The sequence below is a fragment of the Schistosoma mansoni genome (genome assembly GCF_000237925.1).
Source record: "Schistosoma mansoni, WGS project CABG00000000 data, supercontig 0184, strain Puerto Rico, whole genome shotgun sequence".
NCBI classification, from domain to species: domain Eukaryota; kingdom Metazoa; phylum Platyhelminthes; class Trematoda; order Strigeidida; family Schistosomatidae; genus Schistosoma; species Schistosoma mansoni.
Window position 1 is genome coordinate 253,827 of NW_017386068.1, and position 24,174 is coordinate 278,000.

General features: G+C 34.5%; 2 protein-coding genes across 2 annotated transcripts; one reads left to right on the top strand and one right to left on the bottom strand.

The window, feature by feature from the left end:
* Positions 1-1,687: 1,687 nt before the first annotated feature.
* Positions 1,688-2,353, top strand: Smp_096000 (hypothetical protein; the record flags this gene model as incomplete). Its single annotated transcript, XM_018794553.1, has 1 exon — positions 1,688-2,353. The coding sequence occupies exon 1, from the start codon at positions 1,736-1,738 to the stop codon at positions 2,351-2,353; it is 618 nt and encodes a 205-aa protein (XP_018647045.1). The 5' UTR covers positions 1,688-1,735.
* A 2,876-nt stretch (positions 2,354-5,229) lies between these two features.
* On the bottom strand, positions 5,230-17,658 carry Smp_174820 (serine/threonine kinase; the record flags this gene model as incomplete). Its single annotated transcript, XM_018794564.1, has 7 exons — positions 5,230-5,313; positions 5,678-5,940; positions 7,299-7,499; positions 17,063-17,291; positions 17,327-17,418; positions 17,452-17,552; positions 17,585-17,658. The coding sequence occupies 7 exons, from the start codon at positions 17,656-17,658 to the stop codon at positions 5,230-5,232; spliced, it is 1,044 nt and encodes a 347-aa protein (XP_018647046.1).
* Positions 17,659-24,174: the final 6,516 nt, after the last annotated feature.

Consider the following 24,174-nt stretch of genomic DNA (forward strand, 5'->3'; position numbering starts at 1 on the left):
TTTCTGTACTTGGTTGATCAGGGTTGGTGTATAATTATGAAGAAATCATCAACTAAATATTTAGGACAAGAACATATAACAGCTGGCTCTATGTATTTAATCCGGTGACGCACAATTAAATTTGTACCTGAGTCATGTGCCCATGCCTCAAGACCCCATATTTTTAAAGTAAACGATGACGCCTACTTCCCTACAGTTAAGTCTCTCTGTTCTATGAAGAAAGCAAACAGGTGAATTTCGCTATCATGTTTTCCGGATGGCTTCTGTTTTAAACTCCATCATCTTATTAGGTAGACAGCGAGCATTCATGTCCCAAACGGTTAGCTATGTCAGGTACTTTCCCGAATCACCCAGTGGTTTTGAAATCATTTTGCCTCACACTTTGACAATTTAATAACCCTTCAGAATAAGGTCCGTTTATTTACGTCTCTGTAGTCTTAATATGATCAACCAAACAAAGGTCAGTGTGAACTTAGATTACAGTTCCATGCTATTAGTACAAGTTTATTGACAGTAGATTAGGCGTTCCAGTGGAAATAAAAATAACTTGCGAAAAATCGACTGGAGACGTTGTCTTTTTTGTACTAACCCATTTACTGTTTCCGAAAGTAGCTTGCGTATTAGTGAGTTAATGTAGTTTAGGTCGTGGTCAGATTTAATTTCCAAAGCCTTTTCGGAAGTCTTTCAACTGCTTGAAGATAACTGACCCATGAGAGATGACTTAGTGTATCCTGGGAATTTTTTCCGTGAACTTTTTCGTTCCTCGACGTTTAGAATGACAACAGAGAGTCAGCCTTCATTTTCAGCTGTTCTTACTTGATTTCTACATATCCTCACCTAATTATGGGCGATAAATACAACCTAATATGAGGTCTCATTCAAGAATATACGTTTAGAGACGATTGTGATACCTTCTATATTGGAGAGTCATCTCACGAAATCTTGATTCGAGCTAAATAACATATTAGGTACACAGAGAAACCATTTAATTATCCCATAGAACTTAATAGACTTCAGACTCGGCAATAGCAGTTCACGCAATTTTCAGCGACCACCAAATCGATTCGAAAAACATTAAATTTTACAGGGGAGTAGCTGAAGCGTTCCATATAATGCTTAATCCTACTGCTCTCAATAGAAAAGAAGGCCTTACCATACATCCCACTTGGACTATCTATCCTAGCCGCCTAGTCTGACACTATTCACATTATTATCTTACAAGTTAAACTCTATCCTTTATCACTATAAAGGTCACATATTTTCATCTTTAACAGTGCATATATACACACAAATTTACAAACATATCGCTTATGAATCACCTGGACCGAAATGACATTGAGTTATTCAGACCTGTTTCTTGATTGATCACATAATATTCGTGTTGTTCCGTTGTACCATTTAAATTTGAATTAATTTTGATTTGGTTATTCACACTCTGAAGAAGTGGCTTATACTGAGTCACGAAACGTCAGAAAATCTAATTATTCTACTCGTTGGGATATTACAAATATATTACTTATTTATAACAATCTACCCAATGCTCAATTTATTCGAAATTATATAGTCAAACCTCGGTAATGATACTTACTGAGAACTGTAATGTATGTTACAAAGTAAACGTGTAAAAAGAGACATCAATCCCCTGATTCTCAACTTCTTTTTTTAAAATTTTACATCTTTATTTTAGGATTTCTTCAAAAAACGATTTGTTTTGAGTGAAGAATAGTTCAGAATAATGTCGAAAGCTGTTAGTGGTAAACGTAAAACTAAAGGAAAGAAAACTAAAGCAAAGGACCCTGTGAATGAGACATTAGAAAAAACACAGAAAGACGTGAAAAACTTGCGGGAAGAAGTAAGCAGAAAAATATTTATTGCAGAAAATGCAGAAAATCGTCGTTATCAAGAGTATACTGAGAAATTGGAGTCTGTACGAAATTATGATAAATTGAAAAAATCAACACAAAACCATACTGCTTTCCTAATCACAGAAAATGAGATCAAAGTAACCAATCTTCGAGATGAAATAGGAAAATTAACCACAAAACTAGATGAGGCCAATAAATTAATTGAAATGAAAAATGATGAACTGAAAAGTTTACGTCAAGAATACCTAAATTGTATGGCGGAAAAAGATTCGAAAATCAGTATATTAGAACAAAAATTAAAAGAACAAGCTGCATTATTTCGTGACGTTATGTCAAAAGCATTCAATCAACTAACTGAACAACTAAGTATCGACTATGAAAATGTTCATAATAGCTACAAAATATTCTCACAACCTACAAATGATCTAATAGAATTGGAGTTTTTAAATCCACCATTTTTAGATGAAGAATCTGTTGAATATATATAAACAATTAGATAGGAATTTTCTCAAAATATTCACCAGAATAATTTCGAACTCGTATTTGTGAATAATTTATGTGAAAATAATTCCCGTATAAAAAAAGAAGCCACAATTCTGCTACGAGTTATTTCTTCTTTAATAAGACCCGTAAAAGGGAGGAAATGTATGAAACATAACTGGATTGATTTGATTGATATTGTTGAACTATTTTCAATAGCAAAATATCTTTACTATGGAAAATTGTGAAGACGAATTCCTCTTGTACCCACATATGTAAGTGAAAATCTGAGCGTAAGGAACCGTCACAGGACTCATGGATGACAAATTAATGAATTCTCGAAAAACAACTAGTCTGTGAAGTTGTTATTGGAAAAATGCAACTCATGAACGAATCACTGACTTTTTACAGCAAACTAATAACGATAGTAATCAGTGATTTAACCTTTTCTTTTATTGGAAAATACATTTTCAAAGGTAAGGAAATGAAGTGTGAGAATGTTTGTCAGGAAGGTAAGGATGTACGACCATGAAGCCACTATTCCGAAATGAGATGAGGCCTTTACAGTTAACGACATTATTGAGATACCAATCATAGCTGGGATAAAGTGCAGATGAAATGTTTTTAAAACACAGCAATATCAACAGATTACTTCAGCTAACTGCACTAGCTATAGAAGATCAGTTGTACATGAAAATCGATTGTGTCAAGTGTTTTCAATCATTTTTTACAGATGAGAGTCCTTGTAAACCGTTTCCGCTTCTAGAACATTAAATAAGGTTACTCCAGATAGCAGAGAGGGATATACTGTGATTTTTCTACAATCTACCGAAATAACAGTGTAGTTAGGTAAATTTGGAGATTATACTTTTTAAATCTTACTGATGGCACTCTAGAAGTACTTTCGAGGAAAGTGTGTGGACATTTGCCACTTGAAGAGCGACCTGATGAACTTGAGTATGTAAAAACTTACTCTCCCTAAGTGACAGATAGGTCCTGATAATTGAAAGCTATACTCGGTTCCTAAGCTATCTTGTAACCCCCAAGCTAAAACTACACGGCAACTTAAACACCAGAGAAAAAGCGAAAAATATGCGAGAAGCACTTTACTCTAGAGGTTCATTCATGTACAGAAGATATGGGGTTTTTATAATAATTTAGAAGTCCTTGTGTTTCCCCGAAAATTGTGGAATGCAACTAAACATAATAGCAGCATAGTAATCAGTCAATCAGAAACTGGACATGTGACTTTTCACTTTCATGATGTTTTTGGCAAAACTCCTAGTGAACGCTGGTTGGATAAAAAGCTTTTTAGTGTTTCCTGAGCCTTTCTTGTCTTTTGCGAGAATTTTTCTGCATCACCATAACAGTGACAACATAGGAACCAATGTTCTAGCAACTTTTTGGAAGGCAACAAACCAAAAGGAACGAAAGATAGAGTCTACTGAAAGCATTATGATTTTCAAAACCTGGGTGCCCAGACGCAGTTATTTATCCTTTAATAGTGTATATTAAGGTAAGAACGTATCGTTAATAATCATTGTTAGATACCAAACACTTGTCCCACCATGCGTTCCTTACTAGACCTAGAGATATAATCATAAGAGCTCTCATAGGCGAGCGAAATGATTAGAATTTCAAGAGACGGGTGAGATTAATCTTCTCGATGTAAACGTGGGATTAGGTGATCCCACCAATATAAACATAAGCCTGGTTGTAAGAGGTTGAACACTATTGAGATAAGTCCTAATTTCGACCTGAATCCAGAGACCGTTGTTCTATATTATCCCTCAATTCCCAGAGAATTAAACCCTATTGATTCATTATGTGTCAGGAAGCGTAAAATAAAAAGCCGATTACAAAATTTTGTAGAACGGTGTATTCCAAGCACCTAATGAAATTAAAGAGAACAACCAGAGGAACGCAACAGCGAACCATTTAAAACAGACAGGAACTAAGGCAATATTCACTGCACAAACAAACCTAAAGGTGTATATTTATCAAGGGTTCGATTCAAATGTTTATAGAAACAGAAAATAAGGCAATGCGAACGCAACTGTAGTTATTTTAAGCTTGTTAAACTCATTTTAAAATACATGCTTCATATTTAAGAAGCAGTTTTAAATGACATAGTCTGTCACACCTACTCATTCATAAAAAATGAAAGCGAAAGAATTAATTTATATTTAATAGACAATTTGTAACAATTTTATAAATGAAAGGATTACATGAATTACGCTAAATTACTGTTATACATATGCGATAGTTTAAAACGATTGTTTAAAAATAAGGAAACAAAAAATTACGCATGTTAAAGAAGCGGATAAATAGTTTAGAATAAATAAATAAACATATATTCATAAGTACACATATGTGTATCAGTAATATTACCTGTACAGAGGAAATTAATTAAGTCATAGATTTCATCATTTCACATTTGCACATAGATCCTCTTCACTATATTGATTGTACCGATTACGAATCTATATGAGGGTGAATGAGTAAGCATATCAATAATTCACTCATGAAAAAAATGTTACATTATTACAATGGGGGATTTTGTTATGGGTATAATAAAATTAAGTAATCAAATACATAAATTAAATACTCTAGGTTATGCACTACATCTGTGAATATGAAAGTATGTTAATTTACTGTTGTATTCAAGAAAGGCAACACAAAGTAATGAACTATAATGCATAATAGGTGTTATGATGTTTCGTATAGGTAACAGTTATGTAGTACAAAAAACCAGTAATATTATACAAATTTTAACATTGATGAGCCGGTGAATAAGTAGGTGGACACTAAAAATGATGTTCTATGCATCAAATCATTATTGTACTAAAATCATCAGAGGAAGCTTAGAACCTGACGGATAATTTTAACATAGTTTTTCTGCATACTGACGTGTTTCACTTGTTGGTTCAGAATATCCAAATAGTGAACTAATTGTATGGCGAAGACGCTGAAAAAAAGTTTAAAGTAACAATGACAGCATCTTCGGGATATGTTTTTTTCTCTCTAAATGAATTCTGTTCCTTCACAATCGGTCAGCGTCAAGGCCTAAATTAATGACAGGAAGTTAAATAGTTGAATGTACCTATCACTTCGCTTATCTTGTAAGTGTTATTATTCCAGAGTGCGTTAGGGTATTTTAACGAATGATTTAGGGAAACTACTAAGCATTTGACTAAGTTGTCCGTTATCAGGCTTAAGCTCTTGTTCAGATGACACAATAACGCATATTCTGCCAAATTACGTAGTCACAAATACATTTTATGTAAATGTATAACTTAGAATAAAAAATTACAAATAATTAGTTTACTTACATCAAAATAAAATGTATCTGTTGAATTATCAGGATGAGGAATGAAAGGCATTTCTAAATCATCTAAATTATTCCAATCACCAACAGGTATTAAAAAATCACTTGACTTTATTTGATTTGCAACTTTAAGTCTGTCTGTTTGATTATAAGATAAGAGACCACTAATTAAGTTTACAGCTGCTTGTGAAAGTTCACAGTTTTTTTGTGGTGATTCTTTTATGTTAAAAGATGATCCACAGGTAGTAGTAACAGGCCAGTGTATATCTGTGAAGAAACCATAAAATTTACAATAATGAGAAACAATATTAAAAAGACCAGAAATATTAGCACACGGATGCAAGCAACATGTAGGTTATCATTACTTCTTTAAATATACCAAAAACACTTAATGTTTCAGAGACAACTCAGTAATTGGGTATGGGTTGATACATTTAGCTTTCGGTTGCACGTTCCGTGTAGGGACTATTGACACTTCTATCTATCAAAACGAAGATAAATAGGGTGTAGTTCGAGCGAACAGCTTGACAACCGAAGATGCCTAGATTATTAAATTATGCCTGTACACGATTTACTGATAGATAGTCCTACTGAGTGCAGTAAAAAACCATTTTCATCTTCAATAATAGTTAAGCGCGATAACTTGAAAAAAAGATAAAACAACACATCATAAAATTTTCGAATCCTAATAATTTATTTAATTGTAGGTCACCAGAATATGGACAATAGACCGTTGAAAGTTGATAATTATAGATAACTGACAGTAGATCTACGATTATTTGTAGTGGTGAAATCCCACTCACTTCTTATTTCGATATTGTAGTGACTGATAGTTTCTTCTAATCATTTCATCTTCAAGTCTATTTGATAATCTCATACACAATATAACTAAATTATTGATCAATTTTGATAAGATTATTAAATATAGTCCTGTTATATATGATAATATCAGTCCTAATCATTTCATGGAAGTATATTTATTCTGGTACGAAACAACAATAAAGTATTGTTTACTTTAGTTTACTGTCCGTAATAAAATTCTAACGCTTTATTTTTTTAGTATTGGTCTCATTAATTCCTCAGTTTTGATAGTAGTAGAATCTTACATTAATCACTTATATGATTAAAGGTAATGCGTATTATACAGTAACTATCTGGTCAATTATATAGACTTGAGTAATCAATTCAAAAAGCTAAATATTATCAAAAATTAGTTTATCATTGCGTATGCCGTTAAAAAAATTGGTGCAGGAAAATGATCACAATGAACCTTATCGCTAATAATAGAAATTTATAGGACATTCATGTAAATATAACATGCTCAACATTCTAATCTATTTAGCACATATCAAACCGATTCAGTCAAAATTCTATACTAAGTACTGAAGTGGCGGCCTATTGGTTAAAAAAATCGGGATATAACCAATAAAGTTGTAAATCCAACCCCGTTCCACTTAATCGGGTTCGGGCAGCCGGATAATATCACTTATATGATTGAAGCCCACTGAACAAACCAATACTTAGTAGATAATTTACTTTATTTATTATTATACAAAGTACTAAGGATTTTTGCATAAAAATAGGAAATAAAAAATCTGCTAATCAAAGTCACTCCTCAAACATACCTAAGCTTAGAATGTTGTGAAACACATTTTCTACAGTTTCATCTGCGAATGGAGTTACACCAACTAACATTTCAAATAATATAACACCTAAAGCCCACCAATCGACAGCTGGACTATCGCATGCACTTTTAGAATTAGGATGAAGTAATAATTCTGGTGCCAAATATTCCGGAGTACCTAACAATTGACTAGATAAGCTCTCTGGATTTGATAGATTTTCAAGTGATTCTGTAGTAACTTGAAGTGAATCAACTGCTGGTGAACTATTCAACGAAGTGATCAATTTGTTGTCGAACCGCTGATGTTTACAAGCAGAATTTAAATGCATGGAACATAAAGGACTAGAATAAAGCAGTGTTTGAGCAGGAAGATTACTTTCTGATTCGACTGAGTGGAAATTTCGAGTTAAATGTTTGCAATTTTTCTGAAACAAAGTTTTAATTTTTATTAAATCAGATAACAAAAGTTGTTTTAAACAAACAACAAAATTACCGATCAAAAACATAACATTAGAATATGTCTTCCTGGTAAGTGATAAACAAATAATAGACCAAATCCCCCAAAAATCAGTTAAGCCACTTTACAGTACAATAAAAAAGATGGAATAAAACAATCTGAAATATTGATTAAACAACTTAATGTGTTTTATTAACTTAGTATTATTTCATTTATATTACCCTTAAGAGTTATGTAAAACCTATTCCAATTTAATCTTTAAAGAGGGTGTTCAGTGTTTGAAATTGAGGGTTTTAAACGTCTTCTCCAGCGCACCAATCAAACGCTTGGAAAATGCTAAGCGTATCTCATTGGTCAAGATCCGACTTCTTTTCTAAGGAACGAGATAAATGTAATTGGCTGAACACATAATTTAAATTTTGAAGGGATATATATATATATCTGGTTTAGGGTAAAAAAGCTTCTTTCTCACTCTCAATCTTTTTCCTGAGGTAGGCAGTATCAGAACTGCACACCAAACAGCTAAATATGGTCTAACTTTATTTTACCGATTCCATATATTGAAAACTTAACTAAAATTTTTTTATCATTTATGTTACTGAATTGTCAACATCTGCAATACGTAAGCTAATCAATCGTCTATCCGCTAGAGATTATAAACTTAGTAACCCATATATTATAGAGGGAATATACGGGATTGACACAAAAATAAAATGTAGATAATTTTCATAAATTATAGACAGATGAAGGAGAACTTTTGGAAATGGTCTGACTTTAATGGTATTTTAGCACAGTAAAAATGTACCGAACGACAACCATCATGGTCGTTTACTGCTCCAATAGTACACCCAATATAAATCAAAATACGAACTATACATGCTTTACCAGTGACTGGAATCCACAACCAGAAAGATGAGTGGTTCGCTTTAATTCTCTAAAAATATCAACCTTTTTACTTTGAAACAACTGACTATGGTCCTACAGATGATTTAAAAACTTTCATAAAGTGATCAGTTGGGGAATGATTTGATTCATTAAGGTATTACATATAAAAATTAATTTTCGGGAATTTCGAGTGTTATTGATGAAAAAACAGTTTCAGTTAAACTGAGGTAGTTAGAAGCCAACCTCCCCACAAATTTAACAAACCAATCTTCACAATTGGACACGGAACACAAGATGGATACAATGTGCACATTAGAAACAATCAATAGGCAGCATAACTTTGCTGAAATTTTCTGAGGTAATAGTAATTACAAGAATATAACCCGATTATTCGAAAAGAGTATATGGTTAGCTTACAATTTCTTTGATAACGAAAAGGGACAGTAACAAGGAATCAATTTTTCTTTTTCAGAAAGTTATGACAACCATTTAACAATTTAAAATTCGCTTTCTATCCTCTTAGTTTACTTATATATTTCGATATATTACGCAACAATATTTTAGGACTATTGATTAAGATTACATAAAGAATCACTCTAAGAACTTTAAATTTTCATTGCAATTTTGATGATATTTGAGGGGGAATTCTGTCCTTAATAATTTCATGCTAATATCTTGAACGAACTAAATTTACTAGCCTACATATGCTGCTGGGGAGAAGGCTGGAAATACAACCAGCTTATTATATTTCGTAAATATCGTTATTCGTACTCTGCTTACATCTAATTATTATGTTCAAAATGTAAAACAGGAAACATTACGGAGTTTTAATTGAGTTCATAGACCGATTACCGTTAGACCACCACTGAAAAACTGGAAGCACTGGACAGCCGTTTGGTGCTAGCGTTGGACTCCTCAGAATTTCTTAGCCACGACCTTGCACGTGGGACTCGAACCCGGGACTTTCGGTCTCGTGCGCGAATGCTTAACCTCTAGAGCACTGAGCCGGCATCCAACGGTGTTATTGTCTAACTTCAACCGAACCACAATACATTTTTATTGAAACACTGATATGACGAATCGAAATTCGAGTCAAAATAAGTAAAGGAAAGATACTCACTTTAAATATAGAAGCAGGAGAATGATGAGGAAATTTTAAAGGTGTATCAAGTAGCACTGGAGAAGTTACACAGTCATCCATAGATGGATTCAAGGGATCAATATCATTTAAGTAATAATCACCTAAAGAAAACGAAATAAAGTTGAGAAATACTAAGAATTATAAAACTTTTAGGAACGGATACTCAAGAAGACTCGTAGGTCGAAATCTGAAAGCGCAAACGACGAAGGAATATCTTTAATAAACTTTGGAGAACTTCGTTCATCTGTCTGAAAACCAGCCATCAATAAGTTTGAGACAAGCTAACATACTAGGTCATAAGTGTCCATTTGTTAGTTTACGTGCTTCTGTGATGTTAAGTATATATAACGTACGATTTTTTTGCTCACAAAACGCACTTGCCAATACTGTTAGGCATGACTGGCTTGAAGTGGACAAAAAAACAACGAAAAGCAGCTTTATTACAGACTATGACAAAAGATTTGGGATCTGTTTTCCTACTGACTCCGAAGAATGCAAATAATTTAATTATAATGTCACTTTAGTTTCTAATCATTTATACATATTTGTTTTTTAATGCGAAACATCAGCCCATAAACTTATTTCTACTCAATAATGAACTTTTGCCCCTCACAGGAAACTACTGATACTCTAGAAATAGATCCAAAAAGAGGAAGTGGTAATAGTATGTATCAATCACTTGTAGAAAGAACTTTTAGATCTTTAGTATCCAAATGACATGGTCTTCTGGTGAGATGAGACATGAGCAACCTAAACTGCATTTAATCAGAACCATTAACCATAGCATGTATTTCAAGCCTTCGAAATGTAAAGTACTTCTTCAAGACTGACAGGAACTTGTGTCTGCACTTGCTCATTTGCAGTGAACCGTTAGAAGCAGTCAAAAAGTTTGTATATATAGGTAGCTGTGTGAGTGCTGCTGGTGGCATAACAAATGAGGTCAATTTGCATATAATGAAAGCCAATATGAGTCATCTTTAGAGTTTTTATGATGTTAGTCTGGCTGTAAATTGTCGGATTTATGACAGATCGATGAGAGTAGTTTTCCCCTATGCTTTTGAAACTTGGTCTTATAAAGCTGACGATGTTCAGTTATCGTTGTCTCTAAAGGATTCCTGAAATCGAGTGACAATACTGTTAGTAATACTAAGGTATATCACCGTCTTCAAACACCGACAATGTTGGATTGGTCATAGTTTACGAACGTCATCCTAGGACTTACGATATTTAATGATTAAGTTGATTAGCCACAACTCCCTTTTTTTCTTTAGACAGCACTCAATAGTGATTAAATACAGAACAATAAATATTTACATCTGATTACTATGCTACGTCATACAGAAATATAATTTAACGGTCATGGAGAATAATCACATTTTCACTAGCGTATGCTGACAATTTAAGATAATTCATATTTTTATACAACCGAAAAGTGTTCATGATGATTGTACACACAGAAAACTGATGGTGAAAAAAAATATAATAGACTAAGTAAACAAAAAGACAAACGTACCACTTATACCTAAACAGTGGGATAACGGTGAATGACGGAACAGGTTTAATCTGGCTTTTTCAACTGGAGACAATATATTTTCCGTTGAAGTATTTTGTCTAGAAAATGAATGAGGGGAAACCAAATTAGGTTGAATTTTAATTTAGCCAGGTGAATTGGTTAGTGACCTAATAATGTGTTATGCACTGTTGAGTGAATTTGAAACAGGGTTATTCCACAATTTGTTGGGGAAAACAGAACACTGTCTCTTACAAAAGATTTTTTGACTAACGAATACAGTAGAAAATCACACCAAATAAACATTCATGAAACGAGCGAATATAACTAGACGACCGTATATACGTTTTTATACTAAGCTTACCAAGGGGGTAGTTACATATTAAGAACACCTTCTAATTTGTTTTCGAAAATTGTTTTATTATCAATTTGTAAAATAATTGTAGTGCAAGAGTTAGCCTCGAATGCTTGTCAGTTTACGGTTGGCAACTTAGTTTTAGTCAGTTAGCTTAATGTTTTCGAAAATTACTTTATATGTATTTATACGGCCGTCTCACCTTTCTTTTTGAAAAGTACAAGTTCATCTGAGACGTTAGCTGCAGATTACAACTTGTATATATTCAGGTGAACAGATATCGATTTGCTTACGTTTCGGTAAACACGACCATGTCATCATTAGTGTGCAGCCATTCTCCGTTACTCCAGCATGTTTGTCGAAATCCTACTTTACTACCTGAAAACTCTGAAGGACACTCTCTTGCAGCATTTGTGTAAATTATTCACACATAAATCAGCACTAGCTAAAATAAACATGTAGAAGTAAAACAGACACTCACTTTAAATCATTTCTATCAGTAACACTATATGGAGAGGAGTTCAAAACCAAATCCTGCATATCTCTATTTAGAGAAGAAATTTCCAAACACGAAGTTGTATCTCTAAGCATTTTTTCCATATTCTGACGTTCCTGGCTGCAATGTGATGGCTCCAAAGTTACTGATATTTTTGATTTGTTAGTTGCTAAACTATGAATAGCAGATAAGTTAGAAGTTGGTCTTGTTTTTAGAAGTGGATTGTAGTTATGACGTCGACGGCGACATAATTTGTAGCTAGTTCTGAGAGAACTAACTCGACTGGAGTAAGACGTCTGTTATAATTGAATATTATGTTAAATAGTAGATAATTAAGAACATATTTAAAAATATGATACGTTGTACTAAAAACCTAAACAATATAACCGATTTTAATGAGAAGGGAGAGGTGCAGAATTTATATTAAAAAACTTGTTTTACACGTATGTCATATAAGCATTAACTTAATCTGACCGATTAATTATGTATATGTTGTAAGGGACGATTTAACTATAAGGTAAAGAAAATTCGAAACTAATTTTTTTATGGTTTTATTTACAGATATTGATTGGATTTTTATTAATTATTTTGGTTTTACTATTTTCTTATTACTCTAATTCTAAGCTTTTATTTGAACCTTAATTTGTTGCTATAGCATCTCTCACTCATAAACTAGAACCAACTATGTGTGTATCCCGTATTCCCATCATTAATGTTGTTGTTTCGTGTTGATACTGTTACCCAATTGGTCTACTGTGAGGTCTGGTCTTGCAGGTATATAAATGTCTGAAATATAATAATGATTCTGGACTGGTGAACATTGCTTTTGCGTTCTTCCTCTACGTTCGGGGCTGACTGGTATTGAGCCAAAAGTCAGGCATAGGGTATCAGTCTACCAAATCCTACGCGTATTGGTTGGTTGTATGAAGTAACAGTCTAGGACCTAGGTTATGAGACAAATATACTTAAAGGAATAGTTGTGTTGAAGCAGCACCAATTGGTTCGCCACGATTCCCAGTATAGGGTTTTAGATATCAAACACTTAAAATGCTTGGAACGTTAAAGGACATGACTAGGACCGTGGTGATCGTGTTGTTTATTTGATGCTCAGTAAGATGGATCTTCCGACTGAACAGAAACATTTTTGGTTGTCTTATCATTCAAACCGTATCCTTTAATATCGATCTTTCTTATTTCCATTGAGTGATTTGGTGTTCCCTGTTTTTCTATGATACAAATAAATGAATATCCCAGTACTGCTTTGAAGACACCTATGGCCAAACACTTGCTACTACACAGGGTCTCTACTTTGACAAACAAATGAACATTTTACTTGCAGCACAAATGAAAAAAAGTGGGAATCACCAAGTGGATAATTTTATATCTGTCCTTAGGACTAATTATTCAAGAACACATCAGGGTTAGCTATGTCCTGAAGACGAATGATTCAAGCTGAAGATTAATATTTGAATGAAAATACTTCAATCGATAACAAGTATAGGAACTTGAAGAAAAAAATGCAGTGACAATTTCACCTGTAGCTCATCTGAATGGATTTCCGATGTTTCAAAATTTTGAGAACTAACTCGCGATTTTCTGGATATTGGTGACCAATGGACCAAATGGCGACGGAAGTGAGATTTCCAAGATTTATTGTCAAAATCACTAGAACTTCTGAATCGTCGTAAAGCACAGATATGTTGTTCATCAAAAAATGCAGCATGCCCAAAAGAAGGTTCCGAAGACGATCCATGCAATGAATTTGAAACATCGTAAATAGTAAAGTAACTCTAAAAGGAGAAAAAATTCATTTAGATTGATCAACTAGGCTGATTAACAAACGGCTGTCATCCAGCTATAATATAGGTATCACTTTCGTCCGAGATATTAGCTTACGTCACGCTGTAGTGAACAAGAAGACGAGTGGGGCAATCGAATGTATTTGACTCGAAATTGGTAGCAGTGCATGAGTGCTTTCTGTCGGTCCTTCACGACTCCTTGGTTGGAATTTTAAAAATGGAGCAACACAATGGCTAGAGACGTTATCAGATATGGCTTAGAATAGAAGCTAATGGCGATCGTGTTGTAACTTTATCTTACTTCATAAAAAAATGGACGTAACTTCTTTAACTGGAAGAATTCTTTCTAGTTGTACCTTTGCTAAGTGAATTGCTTCTCCCATGATTATTATTTCACTATCATACACTAATTTCTGTTCGTTATTGTTCCCCTTTTTCTTATACGCGCTTTACATTCTTTATATCTTCACGTTTTCCCTGTTATCGTGCGGAGCATATGTATCTAGAGCTCCTTCGTACCGATATTTGTGTCAAATAAGATAAAAAAAAACAACGTGGGGTCAGGAATTATTTAGTGTATATAAACCTCAAGAAAAATTGTCAAAAAGTGGAGGATGAGAACTTTATGAGATTAAAGATGTTACTGTTAGGAAATACTTCGTCAGGACTATAAGTGTACAGAATCATGTTAAAGTGCTTCAGACATGATAACTATGGTGACGAGTCTTTCCAACATGGTGTAAAAAGTAAAAAGAGTGCATCGTATCCATGGTTTCACCGATCAATATATGACAGAATCATAAACGAGCCACTAAATCCTTTAAAATATTAAGGAAAGTCATATAATCAAGTAAATAAGGGAGAAATTAGAACTGTTTTGTTGACGGTGAAAGCTAAACGACATGGAATCGGTTGAGTTCTCATCGTTTAAGTGCACTTAAGTCTATACACTTAGTAGGTGACAGAGATTATGGTCTTCTTTGACTGAAAGTAAACGTTGCTAAATAACTAAAACCAAATTCAAGGATTACAGAACATAAAAAAAATTACATAACATTTCTTTACTTAGTTTGAGAACCAAAGTGTTACAATGATGTTGAATCACACATACATATGATTCATTTCAGAATTCAGATACTATCTGATCAAATTAAAAAAGACAAATCATAGCTCTGATAACATACAGAAACACAATATTAATCAACGGGTTACGTAACTTGGAAGAAAGACGATATAAATAAAATGTACAAATAACATTACTTTTTCTGAAGATAAACACTCTGGGGAAAAAAAAGTTTTGACATTGTCATCCCGTGAAGTCAATAAGCGTTCCTTCAGAGCCACATCGGTTTTATGTATGATAGGTGTATCCGTCTAAAAAGCACATGAAATAAGTTAGTTTTACGTGGAAATATTTAAATTCGAAGTGTACGAAACTCTACAAAGCCGAGTGCCTTCAAATGCACTATATTTGAAAGATTAAATTTTGTTGGCAGATAGAAACATAATAATGTAACACGATAATTTTCATATTTATCCAGACACAATGCTCATGTGTTTTGTTCCTTATTTTAATGAGCTTTTTTAACTCTTCTTACTTATATGCGTCCTTATTGTATGATACAGTCTAAGAAAAACGCATTCATTTTTACTAGAAACACTTCCAGAGAAGCATTTCACCATGCTCAGTCTATTATGAGAACAAATAATAGTAACTCAGTGATCTTTACTTTTTGTACAACGCATTAACAGTATGATGACTGACTCGAACTCGGAGTATAAAATCTGATGACTTATGGAGTAGATTGTCGGAGCTACTCAGATAACTTAAAGGAACTATTACCAAAAGATCAGGATCTAGATGTCGTTCTACTGTTCGTTATCTAACTTCACGTCTATTCGAAGATAATGGTATTTGTTCTTATAGTAGATTTATTTGAATGTTATTATTTTACTGCTTCTTAAATGAACAAAACACAATTAATTCCCGAATACTTACGAAAGCCAGTTCAGTTGTCAAGGAAATAAGTTGGCCAGGAGTTCGGTAGTATTGCAAAGGTAATGAAACCACAGACGGTGTATTCAAAACATCACTTGGCTGTAAGGCTATAAAAATAAAGGCAAATTAATGGATGCTAAAATAAAAGGGAAGCCAAACTCAAATAACGGGGGAAAACTGAGAAAGCTTATCACGTGTTCACGGATGGCTATTGGGGGACTTTTTTATGGAAGTTATATGACATCCCAGGGAAGTGATAATTATTTTTGCAGAAAAGTAAACCTAGAAAGATCAGAGATGACTGCACACACACATACAGAGGGACATTGAAACGTCATAAAATGCCTAACCATGTTAAAACAGAACGTTTACTAGACATATTCTATTTGACAAAACAAAACTAGAGCTATCATATTCTTTTGAGCACAAGTAACACTGGTTTGTACTTTCTGAAGAGGATGAACATAATTGGTGACCCAGATGTGTTAGAAATACAGATAGAGAGTGTATTAATAACAACCCCCACATGACTGTTTGTTCAAGAAAAATTTTCCTTTGCCGTGTCTTGATGTTTACTTTTTAAGTATACAACCTTGGGAAACACTGATAACCTATATGAGCTAAATTCGGTGATAGAGACATTGGCTCAGGAGAAATGACAACAAAAGAATGACTGCCTTCTATTAAGACGACATATTTATCATTCGGTGAATAATGAATGACTGCATTGATATTTTGTCGACTGTTACATTTCTTGACAAAGTTGATGGGCTGTTACGGATCCCTTCGTAGAACTAGGTTGGGAAATTGAGGTATAAATACGTTCAAAACAGTACTGATTTAGTCACAAAAATCAGACATCCACCTAGTAGTTGCTATTCGTTTCACTCTAAGTCTGTTCAGGTAATTGTTAGACGTAAGACTTCTCTAATACGTTAGATTTTTATTCGTACATGTTTACAGGAAAGTCAACTTAAACTGGAATGAAGAACAGGCTCAAAACTTGAGAATGAGGACTGTTTTAAAACAAACTTATAAGAAATAATGACTTATAATAAAGAATTTTGGAGGATCAAAGAAGTCAGAAAAAAGTTTGCAGGCGAGACTAGCTTGGAAAACTTACGACGCTTCCATGTTATGGTGGACAACCCGAAATCTGTCAGCTTTAAATGTCCTTTGGAGTCAATAAGTATGTTATCCGGCTTAAGGTCACGGTGAATTATTCCATGTTTATGAAGATATTCCAAGGCTATTGCAATTTCAACAGTATAGATAGCAGCGTGAGATTCTTGAAGACATCCCATAACCAGCAAAAGTGACTTAAGGTCACCACCGACGAGGTATTCCATAACCTGCAATTTCAGATCGTGATAATAATGATTATTACCAAATATATATGACTGGTGGTTTGCAAACAGTAGTACAAATGGACAATGTATGGACACTTACTAACTGCAAGAGCATTTCGCTCACAAGTAACTGCAATTTGGTATTGATTAACAACCCACTTACCTTTCTCCACAAGATTCTTCTTCCTCATTTCCTCTTTAGACATTATTTTTATTGCGTATATGAAGTCAATATTGTTTGCCTTAGCTCCTAAAAACACTTTTCTTCCAAGATTACATAAAAAACAATCCAGTACCCAAAAGCACCTTTGCTAATAGGTTTTATCATGACGAAATCATTTATAGAAGGAGCTGAATTATTTTTAAACATCTTCTGAACGCCCGCGCGACCTTTTGATGTGCATTCCCACTACTTAAGAACAACGAGTTACAATGCCCAATGGTTATAATGGTTGTGAGGGGAAGAAGAGAGACGTTCGCCTATTTAAATTTTTCCTTTAATGACAATGAGTCACTTATAGCTCATGTAGGGGCCTAAGTATATAAAACCAGTAGAAACTAAAGAATTACCCGTAAAAAACTCTGAGTTGATATGTTCAATTTTTAGGAAAATATCAAGCTTTCATTCGGAAAGGTCGTTGAATGGTACTTCAAACTCAGTTAAATTTGACTTTTGAGCTGTGAGTGTTCACTCCATAGTTTTTGCTAAGAATACACTGAGGTAAGTATCCTAGTAGATCTATAGGGAAATTTGTAATCTGAATCACTGTAAAATTATCTCTTACTTTTCTGTATCACAACGAGTACAAATTCAGTGTTCTTAGGAGTTTTTCGTGAGGTATCGCACCTCTTATCACACTCCTATGTAGTATATTTTCCTTCCACTTATATGATGTCATTTATGCATGATCAGGGACTTTATAAAGTCCTAGTGACTATGCCGTCTGTAACCCCCTTAAATATGTCATGCATGCTTTTGAGTGTTCTTGAGTTATGCCATGTGTTACAAGTCAACCACCGGTGTTTCATTCGTAGCGGTAAATAAATCTTGGAAATGATTAGTTCTGTATGTCCTCAATATTTACGTTGACGTCATTTGTTTTACCGGACATACTCTGGATGGAGGCACTTGGTCACGCACCTGTACCAAATCACGAGTGAATAGGTTGTGCCACGCATCCTTCTCAACATCAATCTAGCTATGATCAAACGCTTCTTAACAAAGTCGGCATTTTTTCCAGGTAAATTTTAGAACTTCTTCGTTTCTAACTTCTGGTTGTAACTAGATCGGTGTCTTTCGATTGTAAAAGTGGTATGGAGAAAAGCATTGTAAAACCGTAAAAACCATTAGCGTCTTCACTATGGACTTCAGGCGTTATCATGTTATTTGCTAAAATAATTGGAGAAACTTTGTTCACTAGAACTGTATTTTTACAGTCGAAACGCCTGTTAAAATCCTTTTTATGTCAATTAACAGGACTGATGGTGAAACAACAATACTATCAATGAGACAGTTTCCTAATGAAGAACAACCAAGATTTGGTTTTCATGTGGTCCGACCACATCAATTCTAGCAACCGAATCTATTATCAGTTTGAAATATAAAACACTACTTCACCATTGATTAGTACTCAGAGTAATGACGATTTTGACGAACATAATAATATCATTTTGTGATGAATGTTCTTTTACTGTTTGAAACCACAGTAAATCTACATCACAACTAGACGTTTCCATGTTGTGAAGCAACTGCTTGATGATTCAATCACTCATACATGAAGGATAATTGGCTTTACTCAAATGAATGTTATTCAGTTAAGCGAATCTCAGATTTATTAAAACCTAAAGATGAAGAACCTACCCAGATTTCATGATTCGCAGTATGCAAACAATTATTGGGGATACACTAAAAGTCAAGTTCACAACTGGAAAACTGTAACAACTGCTAGTGTGAACGCTTGCACGTTAATGTAGTCAAGGTTTGGTATGTTTGCACATAATAACAGTGTGAACCATTTAAGGAATTGCGGTACATTTTTACAATAATTTGTGTTCGTTACGAATGCAGGTTCCCAAATTCTGATCATTTTAAATCGATATAAAATAGATGACGAAGTTGTTTCTACCAATAGTTCTGGAGCTAACATTAGTGAATCTTCAACCAACAAACTAGTCATTCTACTATATGTAGGGAGACAGAAAGAAGGTTATGGATTACATGACGGAAGTCTGAGATGAGAATTATTGACAGAGGAAACGAATACATCGTAGTGTCAACAATCAGTGAAAATAAGAACAAGCAATTTTCAAGGCAAGGTCAGTTAATATTACCATTGTAACTGACGTTTGAACATTTAGTTCCTTTAAGTGTAGTGTTTAGTCATTTCTAGAATTGTTCAATAAGAACCAGCACTCTAGTCAAAAATGAAATTGCGAAACACTTAAATACATATTGTATCTGTACCTCGAATAGGGTGAGCGAAAGTATGCAACATAATCATCCTTCAATAAAAAATTATAATGTAATATGTGGTCCCTCTGTACAGGAAGTTGTTGTCCTGCATGACCATTCGCCCTACACATTTCTTCACTAACAAACAGGCGACTTGATAATTCTGAAGACGCCACAGGTATTGTAGTTTGACAACATTTTAACCTGAAATACCTTCTATGATTGAATCGTGCCCAATCAGTGAAATCAAGTGTCAGAAGCGATGAGGTTGGAAGATATATTTGATAGGTTATCAATATATCGAGAAGTGACTGATCTAAACTGTCTAGTGATCGCAGGAGAAGTTGAGAACAGCGTTTCCACTCGTGATCTGGTATGGATGCATGACCGAGCGCCTTCAGCTAAGTGAGTCCATTAAAACTATTGCGGTCAGCATCTAATGCCGAACACTTACAGAGCTATTGATTTTGGGGATTTATTTGCCGATACAATATATATATGCTTATTAAATTTACGTATTTTCATCGGATCGCTTGATCTCCAGCTTAAAAAGGCACTTGAAAAATACAAGCTTGAATAAATTTCCTTTATTCTTTTTCGCTCAATATTTTGTCTATGAAATTAACTTGTTTCAATACTCATCCCTTGTAACTTCGAATTCATTCACCTTAGAGATTTGCAGTTACCGGTAGCTAATCCCACAAGGTTTCGATGTTTCGGCAAGTTCACGAAAGTTTTAAATTGTTACGTACACGGTCTTCTCTCTCTCTCATTATTGAATCACCACAAATCAATCCACTTGTAACTTCTGACCCCATATAACAATAGAATCAAACTCTAATTTAGGGACCAAAGTTTATTTGAAAAATACAAGCAATCGACTCATTTCTCGTTCTAATAATAACTATAACAATTACAAAACAAACGGTCAAATTTCTACATTTCTGGAGCGAAAACTTCCAAATGCTTAACCAAAAACAAAGTCAAAAATATAAACAAACAGCAGGTTCAAAAGTTGGGTAAAACAAACACGTTCAAAACACAGTGTAATTATTGTTATTCAATATGACATTTTTTATTCAGTAAAATATTTCTGTTCTCCTGTAACATGAAGCAACATTGAGTAACATGAATGTTCAGCCGCTGCCGTACTGTTAGAGTGACTGATTAGATCAGCAAGCCTGGTATTTATTTCGGAAATTTAAATAGAACTATTATTATTATTATTAACTATTGGGGAGTGTGTTTACAATTGCTTGAGAAAGCAGACATAAACAGCTGGAGTGAGATGGTTTGAACAATTTCGGCCATTTTGGAGGGTGTAACGAGGAAAGAGATGTAAAGCAAAAATGAAGTTAGGGATGAAGCGACGAATAAATACTGAAAACAAAAGATTTACCCCTAAAACAACAGCCTAGCAGCTAACAGTGTTACTATCTCATTTCAAGCAACCCACAGCATTTAGCGACTATCTTCTATTGCTTTCAATAACTGCCTCACGCCCGACACTGCTGAACACCGATGGTCAAGCCCTCCCATCATGATTTCGTGAATTGCCACTCAAAGCTATTAATTGGTGAGAACTTAACGGCCATCTAGCTAAACTAGGTTTTTAGGGATGACCGACTATAATAAACCCATGACTGTGATGAAACTCAGCAATCTACATATCTTTTTCACAACTCTTTTTTTAAATTTTCGAACCAACTGAAAAGAAGGAACTCAATAGTATACTCCAGGGATTCAGTATACATTTATATATCACATTTATCCCACATTCTTTTAAGCATTAAACGATCAATCAGTACGTACATTTGAACACTTAGATCTTGACAAGCAGTTGAGACGAAGCAAATTTACTGTCAGGGAAGCTATATTCCTCAAAGAAACGAAAAATGTCTCCTAGAATTATATAAGCTTCCTCATAACAACATGGATTGTCAAAATTGTGAAAGTTATAAAATCAAGTCAGAGGACAGTGAAATCATTAGACTGCATCTTACTCATTGTGCCTCAATAATATGGTTTCTACTTCATCCTATATGAAAATATAAAAGGTGGACAAAAGGGATTACATACAGCCGGACATAATGAACAATATCAAAGACCCTAAAGCATTGAAAACATATAATTATCATTTAGTATGAGACATTTCGTATGGCTATAACTGCTGGCTTCCTCTTGAATTAGTAGCCATCGAAAAATCTTTATCATTTCATTGATTGCAGCTGATCACTTGTGTTGTATTTTACTTAGTTTTAATTTTTATTATGTATACTTTGGGATTTCTGATTGAGAGCAATTTAGTTGAAATATTTGTTCTTGGGATTTCGAGGATCGGAACGATGGAAAATGCATTCTTTTTTCAAATTGAGAGATGGGCTCAGAAGAAATTCAAGCAGATCACTCAGTGTCCGTAAATAAAGCACCAGTGTTAAAAGAATTAGGATTATTGACGCGAATGATGTTCATAATTTTAGAAACGTAACGACATTTGTAACCGCTGGACTTACAAGTAGGATGAATAGCCGATGCACGTACCAGAACACTACGTAGTCGTCCAGAAAACCGTTCAGACTAAATGTAACCCCGTTGTCGGAAAGCGTTATTCTTCGACATAAACGCCGAAACGCATTGGAAATTTCATAACCAATACAGAAAATGACAGTAATATCATCAAATAATTCTGCATATGGGCCTTTCAATGTTACTGATGGTCCCAAGACTACATGGAGAAGGAGAGTTGAGCATGAGATAAGCAACCCCATCCCGTACAAAACAACCTTGCTGAAAGACGCGAACCGTGAAAAATCATTAAAAATTTCAAACTCAGTCCTAAGAGGTAAAGGCTCTTCATTTAGAATTATGACACCTCAGTGGAAGTCCAAACTCTTTAAAAGTCACAGGGTCAATGCCCCTTCTAAGAACTAGGATGACAATCAATATAAGTACATGGAATGTGGGACCAACTAAGTAAGGTGATACAACTCAGTGGTGCTCAGAATAATTGAAATGGGAATGCGGAGAGATCTACAAATTTATGTGCACCCGAAATCGGTTATGAACGGCACTATATTCTCTCTAAACGTATACACAAAGCTACATGTATTTTACTAGACCACACAACAGGGAACCAAATCAGTCACATTTTGATTCCTAAAATATTCAGATCTGTGGACATGAGAACAAAGAGAGCAGCTGATGGGGCTTCAAATCAAGATGAAACTGAAGTTAATGAAGCACTGAAAAACAGAAGAAACAGAATCACAAAAGTTTGATACAGTCTTTTCTTGATATGTTGACAAACTAAGCAGGTTTAAAATATCTCTCAGCGACAAGTTTAGCTTTCACAAGATCTAATTAAAGGGGGAGGTACTTTAACATGTGAGGAGGTTCTGGGCCTCAAGAGTCGCTGGTCAAAGGCATAGAAAAACAAAAGAGTGGAGATGAGCATTATAGCTGAAATAGTAATGAAAGCAGGAAAGGCTGAAGAGAAGGGAAGATGAGACAACTGTGAGACACAACGAAGAAACTAGCAGACATATCTAGTGAACTAGAAAGACCATTCAAAAACAAAGAAAGCAAGCCAATCACTGGGATTCAAGATCAGCGGAACAGGTAGGTAGAATGCTTTGAAAAACTCTTGGATATACCGACCGCGTCGTACCCACAGGACAGCGAAGTAACACCTACAGATATTCTATTGAGGTAACCCCACAAACAGTCGAAGATATCGGGATGGGCATCAGAAAAATCAAGAGTGGGATAATAGCAGGAGCTGACAATATACAAGCAGAAGCACTGAAGTCAGACAAAGAGGCAACTGCGATGATTTTCCATGTTATATTCAGAAAGATTCAAGAGGGACAAAAAGTGCTGACAGATTGCAAAGAAAAGTGCTTCATTAGGTTTTAGAACACAGGCATGCTTATCCGCGCCAGACAATGATAGTTTTCCTTGACTTAAAAACAGCATTTAACTCTGTAGACCGAGAGGTTCTGTGGCAGTGACTTTCATTGAAAGGTGTACCTGAGAAGTACATAAACCTTGTGAAGGCTCTTTACTCGAACACTATCAGTCGAGTGAGAGCTTATGGAGATCTGTCATCTGATTTTACAACCTCAAGTGGTGTCCGACAAGGCTGTCCAATATCCCCATTTTTGTTTAACTTTATCATAAACCTACTGCTGGAAATAACGCTCTCGTTGATTGAATTTTTAGGAATCGATCTTCTACCAGGGGGTCCACTTAGCGACTTAGAATACGCAGATGACATAGTCCTGTTTGGTGAAGACGCTGACAAAATGCAGAGTCTTTTGGTAGCACTAAGTAACAATGCAAAGATGTTTGGGATGCGTTTTTCCTCATTCAAATGTAAATTGTTGCTCCTGGACTGGTCTGCGTAAACACCCGAACTAAGAATATGGAGTGAAG